This window comes from Sciurus carolinensis, chromosome 11 (genome assembly GCF_902686445.1).
Source record: "Sciurus carolinensis chromosome 11, mSciCar1.2, whole genome shotgun sequence".
NCBI lineage: Eukaryota > Metazoa > Chordata > Mammalia > Rodentia > Sciuridae > Sciurus > Sciurus carolinensis.
In genome coordinates, this window is record NC_062223.1 from 31478466 (window position 1) to 31489232 (window position 10767).

At 38.4% G+C, this 10767-nt stretch overlaps 1 protein-coding gene across 1 annotated transcript; it reads left to right on the top strand.

The window, feature by feature from the left end:
• The first annotated feature begins 4150 nt into the window (after nt 1-4150).
• LOC124959447 (olfactory receptor 4X2-like) lies at nt 4151-5128 on the top strand. The gene has a single exon (XM_047517905.1). It carries the CDS (start codon nt 4151-4153, stop codon nt 5126-5128), a length of 978 nt encoding a protein of 325 aa, XP_047373861.1.
• Nucleotides 5129-10767: the final 5639 nt, after the last annotated feature.

Genomic DNA, 10767 nt, shown 5'->3' on the forward strand with positions numbered 1-10767 from the left:
ATTCACATGTTAATGTTCATAGTACAGTTTTATTGGATGACAGCATGTTCACATATCTTTGTCTTTTTCCATGCCACATGGGCAGAATCAAGCAGCTGTGACAGAGATTGCCTAGTCTGCAAAAGCCAAAATATTTGCTCTCTAACTTAAGTCTTGGTTGAAGTCACAGAATCATGTATTGCTGACTCAAAGAGAGGTTTGCACAAATACTGAAGGCTTTTATGCAATTATCTGCTAGTTTCTTTTCTGTGATTCTTTATCTGTGGAGAACAATGGTTAACTGTTGCCGCCTGCAGCAACAATCCTGCAGGAATTTATCGGAGGCGGACTGGGAATGAACTACTTCTATTATCTTTCTCTTTAGTGGGCTGCTTTCTTGCTTGCTTACTTGTTCACTAGTTTATAGAGGAAGAGAGTCTTGCTTAGAGGAAGAGAGAATTTGCTTAGAGGAAGAGAGACTTTGCTTAGAGGAAGAGAGGCTTTGCTTAATTTTAGAGGTGCTACACTTTTAGAGGTCTACTGCTTCTTAGAGGTGGGTCGCTTCTTGGGGGGGCGGGGGGCGGCATACAGCATGCAGCCTGCGGCCTGCAGCCTGAAGCCTGCAGCCTGCGTCCTACGTCCTTCGCCCTGCATCCTGCAACCTGCAACCTGCAACCTGAGACCCTCGCCCAGGTGAAGAGAATGTCTTATATACCTAAGGCAGCCAATCAGCTTAGGATTAGCACGATTGGAGCACACGCCACAGTACCAATCAAGAAAGAATGAGGAACATCTGTTGACCACTAGTGCAGAGGAGACGTTAACTAATCAGGCAAAAGGTCATGAGAGATCATGCTGTGTTAACACTAATTATGCACCACCTCTTGGCCCAACGCCAGCTGCCATCTTAGAGCTGCTTAAACATGTCTCTACAGTTAACTCCGTTATTACAGGTGGAAGAGCAATCATGTCAAACATTGTCCTAAATCATAAAATGTCTCATCAGAGTTTTCTCCTTAGTCATTAGTTGACACTTGGGGCACTTACTTCAAGGCTGGGTTGACATTAGTGAGTAGCACTTGAGTAGAGCCCATTCATTCACTAAGTTCTCTTATGACATCTTTAAAATTTTCTATCACACTAAATGTGAAACACACACAGGTGTGGCCAAAGCACAATAAGGAATTCCCATGTACTCCACACCTAATTTCAATGCTTGGGAATTCAGAACAAATCTGCTTCCTCCACAGTAGGCTATCTCCAGGGCAGTCCTGTGGACACTGGACTGGGGAATTCTCTGCCATGTGGACGGCCCTGTGCCTTGGACGATGTGTCACACTCCCCTGGGTTCTCCCCACTTCATGTCAGCAGCCTCCCTCACCAGCCAGCTTGGACAACAGCCAATGGCTCCTCACATGACCCAGGGTCCTCTGGGGTAAAATCACCCCTGGCTGGGAACCACCCATCTATACCTCTTCCACACCACAAGCTTTGAGAGGTGCCATTTCAGTTTCCCTAAGCTCAGACCCACCCTCTTGAGTACTGTCAGTTTATGGCAAGTCACATGATTAAGCTCCTGATGAGCAGGACATGTATCATTGCCTTATCAACAGCTCCATGCAGGTGAGTGCTCTGTGAATTCTAGGTGAATTTAATTTGTCCACATTTCACAATTATTTCTTTTTTCCTACTAGGCTTGTGCAGGTCTTGCTTCCCCTGAGATCTCCTGCCTGATTAGGAAGGGGAAAGGGCACACATCCCTGGAGACCTCCTCTCACCTGATCATGCCTACTCCCCAGGTGTCCCTTAAGCAGTGTGAACTTAAGGCTGAGCTGTCAGGGCTTAGTTCTCTGTGGGAAACCTGGAGGTGACTCTACTTGGCTCTTGTCAGGTAGATCTGAGACTCTGGTGCCTCAGTCTCCCACATTCCCAAGTCGAAGGCTACAACGGGAGTAGATCCTCCATCTTGGGACTCCAGGCAAGCAGGACTTCTGGTCCTAGATTGGCCTAATGCTTCTCTACTGGCTAACTGGCAGCTTGCATGAGACCAGGGCGATTCTCAGGGAGAAATTTGCATGTCTGTCTTCAGAACAGAAAGGGTCACTGTGGTGAGCTCAGCAAGTCACAGAAGCTCTGGTGTCAGTTTTGTTTTGTGATATAGACTTCTTTGTTATGTGATGATTGATTTTACTTTTAAAGCAGAGGGAATGGACCCTGAGGCACCTGGTGTTTATGAAGTTCTCTTGTATAGGTCTGGTACTGGCAGCAGTTCTATGCCAGGCTCTGAGATTCAGGAATGGAGATGGTATGATTTGGGTCCTTGGGGACCCTTGTTCTTTCAATACTGACTAAAAATCTATGGTCAAACAAATACTGTGTTTAGAAGACCAGGGAAGACACACACCCACTGTCACTCACCCCAGGGACACTGAGTGCTACTAGGTGGTGGTCACTGGAGTAAGCAGTGGAGATGAAGTGGTGAGAAGATGCAGTCTCTCCACAGGAGGCTTAGAGTGCAGTGAGAAGGTGGACATATAAAACAACATAATCCAGTGTGAAGTACTGTGAATCCAAAACATCCTGAAGGAAAGGGGGCCACTGGCTGTGACATGGACGGGACATGGACTTCCTGTTTCTGAGAGGAATCAAAAGCAGCACACAGGACAAGAAGTTAACTTATCATAGGATGGCACTGGGAGTGGAACTCATGGCATCTACCTCTGACATAGGAATGGTTGGCATGTTACTTTGAACCTTGAGTGTGAAAAAGATAAATAACATTTCAGTAACTCTGGAGGCTGGGTTGGGAGGATCCCAAGTTCAAGGTCACCTTGGGCCACTTAGGGAGACCCTATATCAAAATAAAAAAAAATAAAAAAGACTGAACATGTAGCTCAGTGGTAGAGTACATACCTAGCATGGTCAAACCTGAGTTCAATCCCCAATACAGCCAAAAAAGACCTTTCTAGATATCACATAGGCACTCTCTTCCATGAATGGCTTGGTAGAATACCCCAATGATCTAAGAATTTAGGAATGGGCCTTGCCTTCTCTCCATTTCTGTAGTTGTAATTTCTCTCAGTGAATTTTCTCTGGCTCCTGGTAGACTTCAACTATCTTAGTAGTCTCCATCAATTACGAAAGGAAGCTTTGTGGCTTGATTGCAAGTGGCCTGGCTCCCAGGTTCAGGTACTCTGGAGCCTTACTGTATGAGACCACACTGACCTCAGCTAGCTTGGACAAAGCCCAGCATTGACTAGGACAATCGGCAAATCAGTCACCAGGAAGTCTTGATGATGACAAGGTGTTGAGAAACTAGAATGTAGAGAAGAATGAGTCAAATAATGAGTGGGTACTGGGGAGAGGTGTGGGAACTTTGTTGGCACTGGATGCATAATGACTGGAGGAAATGAAAAGTGTGGAGAATTTTGCATGGATTGAATGGATCCTTAGAAAGCAATAAGGGCACCCAGAGACCAAGTTTATAGAACAAAAAATAGGAGGGAAAAGAAATAAGGATTCAGGAAAAGTCTTGTGGTTCTCTTGAGGGTGCTGAATCCAGGGAGGTGCACCAGAGGACGTCTCTTCTTAAGACTCTGAAGGACATGTGGACAGGTTGAGAACACTGTTTTGGAAACCAATTTTAGAAAACATGCAAAAATATGTGTAATGCAGGAAAACTGCAAGTGAAAGATAGTTTAGAATACACAAAGAAAGACATATTACATAGAGCAACACTGTCCTGGCTGCCCAACATTGTCCAATGAGGGAACTTACTGACTTAATATGTCACCCCTCCTCTGCTCTGTTTCCACTAGTCCAATCTCCACATACACAATGATTTTACTTTCCAAATGATATTCTTGATGACTTCCCATATTCTGCAGAATTAGCCCCCAAATTCATAACAATTCTTCACACACTGTTACTAATCTCTCTGAAGAGTTTTATTTGTTATTATCCTACCTTAATCAAGCAACACACAGTGCATCTAGAGTTGCTGGTTCCATTCTTGAATGCTCTTCCTGTCTTCTATAAAGAAGACTTATGCTTCAATATCTAGCTCACAAGTGTCTCAGACAGGTTCACCCAGTTCTTGAAGTTCTTGAAGTCTTTTGTTTTGTATCATTTCAAGTCACCACCCAAATAGCTGCCTCTTGGTGGTGATCTCATGGCTCATACATACAATGTGACTGAATTCATCTTCCTGGGACTTCACAGTCAGGAGGTGCAGAGAGTTTGCTTTGTGATTTTTCTGCTCTTGTACATGGCGATTGTGCTGGGGAACTTCCTCATTGTGCTCACTGTCATGACCAGCAGAAGTCTGGGATCCCCCATGTACTTCTTCCTCAGCTACCTGTCCTTTGTGGAGATCTGCTACTCCTCTACTACAGTCCCCAAACTCCTCTCAGATCTGCTGGCTGAAAGGAAAACCATATCTTGGTGGGGCTGCATGACACAGCTTTTCTTCATGCACTTCTTTGGGGGCACTGAGATTTTCCTGCTCACGGTGATGGCCTATGACCGCTATGTGGCCATCTGTAAGCCCCTCAACTATACCACCATCATGAACCAGCAGGTGTGTATGGTCCTGGTAGGAATGGCATGGGTGGGAGGCTTTGTGCATTCCTTTGCCCAGATCCTTCTCGTCTTCCAACTGCCCTTCTGTGGCCCCAATGTGATTGACCACTATTTCTGTGATGTGCTTCCCTTGCTCCAACTGGCCTGCTCAGATACTTTCCTCATTGGTCTGCTGATTGTAGCTAATGGGGGGACCTTGTCTGTGACCAGCTTTGTTATCCTCTTGGTGTCCTATGCGGTCATTCTACTTCATCTGAGGACTCGGAGTTCTGAGGGTAGACGCAAAGCCCTCTCCACCTGTGGGTCCCACATCACTGTGGTTATGTTGTTCTTTGTACCCTGTGTCTTCATCTATCTGAGGCCTTCTACCACTCTGCCTATCGACAAGATGGTAGCTGTGTTCTACACAGTGGTGACCCCACTCCTCAACCCTGTCATCTACTCCCTGAGAAATTCTGAGGTGAAGAAGGCCATGAAGAAGCTGTGGATCAGGATAGAGGCGGACTCTTGGTACTGTTCTTGGGTTTGGAATGATGCTCAGTCCAAACTCAAGGGGCACAATGGGTAGAAGGAGAAAATCCTAGAGTTACCCAATCTGGTGTCCATCTGTAAAAATGTCCTTTTAATCACTTGCAAAATATTTCCTCTTATGGATGTACTGAATATACCTAGCCATTTTCAGTTGCTTCTACTTTTCAGTGCTGTAAGTAACACCCTTTTAAATATCCTTGAATAGAAGCCTTTGGCTAACTTCTGATTTTTTGGATGCATTTCCTATGGTGAGGTTACTCTCTTAAAGAGCATGAAGACTCTTGATGCACAGTGTTAGTGAATTACATGTCTTGTGGAAAGGTTCTCTATAGAATTGAACAGTCACCAATTATTGGTTTGTTGAGAAATAAGATTTTAAATCATCTCAAACTATTCCCTAACAGTACATATTTCAAAGGAATAATGTAATTTTATAGCCCTCCCCCTTACACAATTGCCCAGAGTTAACACCAGGAATGAGATGAATTGATATAATGTTCCTCCTGACTTGATGCTCTGAAGAGGCACACTATGTCATTCCTGTGGTATTCCTTCCAAATTGTACATCCTAAGTCAAACATGAAAATGCATAGGGGAAACCCAAATTGAAGAATGTTCTGCAAAATGACTACCCTTCATGCTTCAAAAATGTGAAGACAGAGAAAGATTGAAGAATTGTTCCACATGAAAGGCTGATAACAATGGAATGCCACATGGGATCCTGGATTCCATCCTGTGTTAGGTAAAGGACATTGGTAGGACAAAACTCTTTATATAATGTAACTGTAGAAATGCTAAATTATTGATTTTGAAAATCATGCTGGGTTTATCCCTGGGATTTAGAAATCATTCATTGAGGTATCTGAAGATGAAGAATTACCATATTAGCCACTTTCAAACATTACAGAGAAAAATAGTAATTTTATGTATGTATTTACTGTGTACAACACACTGTTTACATATAGGCATATACACAGTGAAATTATTAATACAAGTGAAGCAAATTAATCCACCCATGACCTTCCACAGTTAGCTTTTTTCCGTAGTGAGAGTGCTTAACATTTAAACTCTTAGTACATTTTCAGTGTACTAAAAATCTTCACTATAGTTCACATGCTACACATTAGATCCTACACTTACTCATGTTACATAACTGCAAGTCTGCATCCTTTGGCCTACATCTCCCTATCTTCATTGTATGACAACCTATCCATTTTTTGTCTACATGTCTATCTACTTATTGAGAGAATGATAAAGAAAATGTGGGAAAATACTAATAATTGAGAATTCGATTAAGGAATAATAATTATTCTTTGTACTTTTGCAAGATTTTAGAACTTAAATCATTTTAAAATAAAATATTTTAAATGTTTTGCAAATTATACACGCATTGTTGTCTAACTTGCATTTCTCTGATTTTTTGTGAGGATGGGTGTTTTGTTTTTTAATTGGCTTTGAGTCTTATTTTGATACTATTCATTTGATCCCCAGCACTGCAATAGAAAAAGTCCAGGAAAATATTCTCAATGTTTAAAAATTTTACATTTCTATATGGTAAAATGATCCATTTTTCTATCAATTTATTCCATTGTGTTTGAGCTTAAGTTATTTTACATCATTAGCAATTTTTAATTACTTGCATTTTTAATTAATTTAATATAAAGTAACATTCATAAGGTTTGAAAGTAAAATATCAAGCTACACATATGAAAAGTTTTATTTGTTTTTTAATATTCCTTCTTTGCCTTTATTCTCTTTTGCTTTCCTTAGTGTCCTATATTTCTTACAGAGTCTATTTAAGTAAATAAATGTACTACTATGTATGTTCTCATTTATCTCACTTTTACAAACAAACCTTTTCTCTGACAAATAAAAGCTGAGAGCACATATCTCCACCTGAACTGTCCTACAGAAAATGTAACAGAAGTTATTCACACTGAAAGAAAGACACGTTAATGACTAACGAGAAAAGATGGGAAGATATTAAACTTACAATAGTAAATATATGAATTCAGAATGCCTTAGTATTATAAATATAAATCATTCCTATCTTAATATAAAGGCTAAAAAATAAAATAACTAAAAATAATAACTACCTCAATATGTTAAGAGACACTGTAGAAAGATGTAAAATGAGGCATTAAAGTCTTAAAATGTGGAGAGGAATGTTATGCAGGTGAGGAGTTCACTTCTTACTATATCTGGTAAAACAAGACATTAAAGTCTTAAAATGTGGAGAGGAATGTTATGCAGGTGAGGAGTTCTCTTCTTACTTTATCTTCTTTTTCCTTATTTTATCTTTACAATCGTATTAAGTTGTCATTTCAAAATAGCTTTCTATAATTGAATGTTTTTCCATCAACATCAAGATAATCACAATACAAAAATCTGTAATAGACAAACCAAAAATAGTAAGCAATAATCAAAATGCACTACTAGAGTCAATGAAACTGGAAGAGAAGGAAGAAAAAGAAAGAAACTTCAATAAAATTAGAAAACAATTTATAAAATGGCAGTATGACGACCTTACTTATCAATAATTACCTTGAGTAGAAATGGCTTCAATTCTGCTATTAAAACACATTGACTGAAGGGATAAAAAAGAAACAAGATCCAACTACATGTTGTTTAGAAGAAAGTCACTTCACCTCTATGGACACATACAGACTGAGAGTGAAGGGGTGGAATGAGATATGCAAACAAATGGAATCCCAAAGAAAGCAGCATTAGCCACTTGTATCAGGTAAAATAGGTTTCAAGTGAAAAGCAGTAAAAAGGGAGAAGTAACATCATTATATAATGACAATGTGCTCAATATATCAAGAGGAAATGATAATTCTAAACATATACACACCCAAAATCAGAGCACCCAAATATATAAGCAAATATTATTAGCTGTAAAGGGAGAGATAAACCAGTACAATAATAGTAGTTAATAGACTTTAACTCCCATTTTCAGTAATGGAAAGATCAGATAGACAAAAACAAGGAAACAGCAGAGTTAGACTGCACCCTACACCAAATGGAACAGCTATCTACAAAATATTCCATCCAACAGCTGCAGAACACACATTCTTCTCAGTAGAACATGGAACCTGTTCCAGGATACACCATATCACAGACACAAAACAAGTCCCAACAAAATTTTAAGAAAACATATCGAGTACAAATGTGTATCAACAAATTCCATTATTATGTACATCTATAATGAACCAATAAAAAATGTGAAAAAAGAAATCATATTGAGCATCCTTTTTTGACCACAGTATGATTAAACTAAAAATCAATAACAAGAAAAACTTAGGAAATTATATGAATATTAAACAACTTATTATAGAATAACCAATGTATAAAGGCAAGATGTTAATTTAAAAATTTCTTGAAACAAACAAAAATGGAGGTAAAATATACCAAAATATATGAAACACAGCAAAAGTAGTAGGGGGGTTGGGTATGAAAAATGGTGGAATGAAGACAGACATCATTACCCTATGAAATGTATGATTACATGAATGGTGTGAATCTACATTGTGCACAACCACAGAAACAGAAAGATGTACCCCATTTGTGTACAATGAATCAAAATGCAGTCTGTAAAAATAAAAAAGAACTTTAAAAAAGCAGTACCAAGAGGGAAGTCTATAGCACTAAATATGCACATTAATAAATAGAAAGATTTCAAGTAAACAACCTAGCAATGCACCTCAAGGACTTAAAAAAACAAGAATGAAACAAACCCCAAATTGACTGATGGAAATAAAAAAGAGCAGAACAGAAAGAAATGAAATCAAGACTTAAAAAAAATACCAGACACCAAAATGAATAGTTGGTTTTCTGAGCTCAAATGAGCAAAGCTTTAGCTACACTAACAAAAAAAGAGAGAAAATTCAAATAAAATTAGAGATGAAAAAGGAAACATGACAACTAATAGCAGAAAAACAAAAGATCATAGAATTTTTTATGAATAATTATACTCCAGAAAATTATTAAACCAGGAAGAAATGAATAAATTACTGGACACATACAAACTATGAAGATTGAATCAAGAAAAACAGAAAATCTAAAAAGATTAATAATTAGTAATGAGATTGAGGGAATTATTAAAACACTCCCCCATTGGTAAACAGTCTGGGATTAGATGGCTTCGCAGCTGAGTTCTACAAAATGCTTAAAGAAGAATTATGTTCATTTTTTCCTAGACTATTCAAAAATATTGAAAATGAGGGAGCTCTGCCAAACTCTTTCTACAAGGCCAGCATTTGCCTGATATCAAAACTGGACAGAACACAATAAAAAAGAAAACTACAGTCCCACGTGAATACACAAACATTTTCCAACAAGGCTGAGAATGTAGCTAGTGATTGAGTACATGCCTGGTCTGCTTCAAGCCTTGGATTAGATCTGCCAAAAAAAAAAAAAAAAGGGAGATTGCAATAAGAAAGTTTTTGACTGACTCATTTGTTGTCCATATAAGGAAAACTTTTATACCATGATGAGATAAATAAACTGCATTTAATTTAGGGCTGGACATATAGCTCAGAGGTAGAGCATTTGCCTAACATATGCAAGGCCCTGGGTTCAATCCTTAGCACTGCTAAAATTAATTTTTTCAACAAAATAATAGCAAATTGAATCCCAAGAGTACATCAAAACAATTATACACCGTGATAGAGTGGGATTTTATCCCAGGGATGTAATAATGACTCACCATTCACAAATCAATAAATGTAATATATTGTGTCAACAGATTGAAGAGCAAAAACCTTGTGATCATCTTAATAGATGCATAAAAGGTGTTCAATGAGATTTGACATCCCTTCATGATAAAAACAGCAAATTAGACACAGGAGGAACACACCTCAGTACAATGAAGACTATATTTTAACTGCATGCCAATTTCAATCTGAACAGTGAAAAGCCAAAAGTACTTCCTCTAAGATCTGGAATAAGACAATGAGGTTCCCTTTTCATCATGCTTAGTGCACATAGTGCTAGAAGTGTTGGCGAGAGTTGTTAGGTAGGAGAAAGAAATAATGGGCATCAAAGGAGGAGAAAGAAGTCAAAACATCCTTATTTGCAGATGAAACCATTTGATATATCAAAAAACCTACTGACTCCACCAAAAATCTGTTAAAACTGACAAGCAAACTCAGTAGAGTTGTAGGACACACACACACACACAAAAAAAAATACAGTAACATTTGTATATAACAATAATGAACTTGCTGAAAAAGTAATCATGAAAGCAGTTTGAGTCACAATAGCTACAAAAATATCTAGAAAAAAATTTAAGCAAGAAAGAGAAAGATTCCTATAACATAAACTATAAAACACTGAAGAAATGAATTAAGGAGGACAAAAAATTAAAACCATTCCATGCTCATGAATTGGAAAAATCAATATTATTAAAATGGCCATACTTCACAAAGTGACTTATAGATTCACTTCAATTCACATCAAAATACTAATCACTCTTCACAAAGAAAAAAGATCAACCCTAAAATTCAAATGAAACCACAAAATCCCCAAAATAGAACAAATTTGAGAAGAAAAGAACAAAGTTCAGGGCATCACACCATGTGACTTCAAAACATACTACAAAGTTACAGTAAACAAAACAACATGGTACTGGCATAAAAACTGATACATTGATCAATGTATGGAACAGAATAGAAA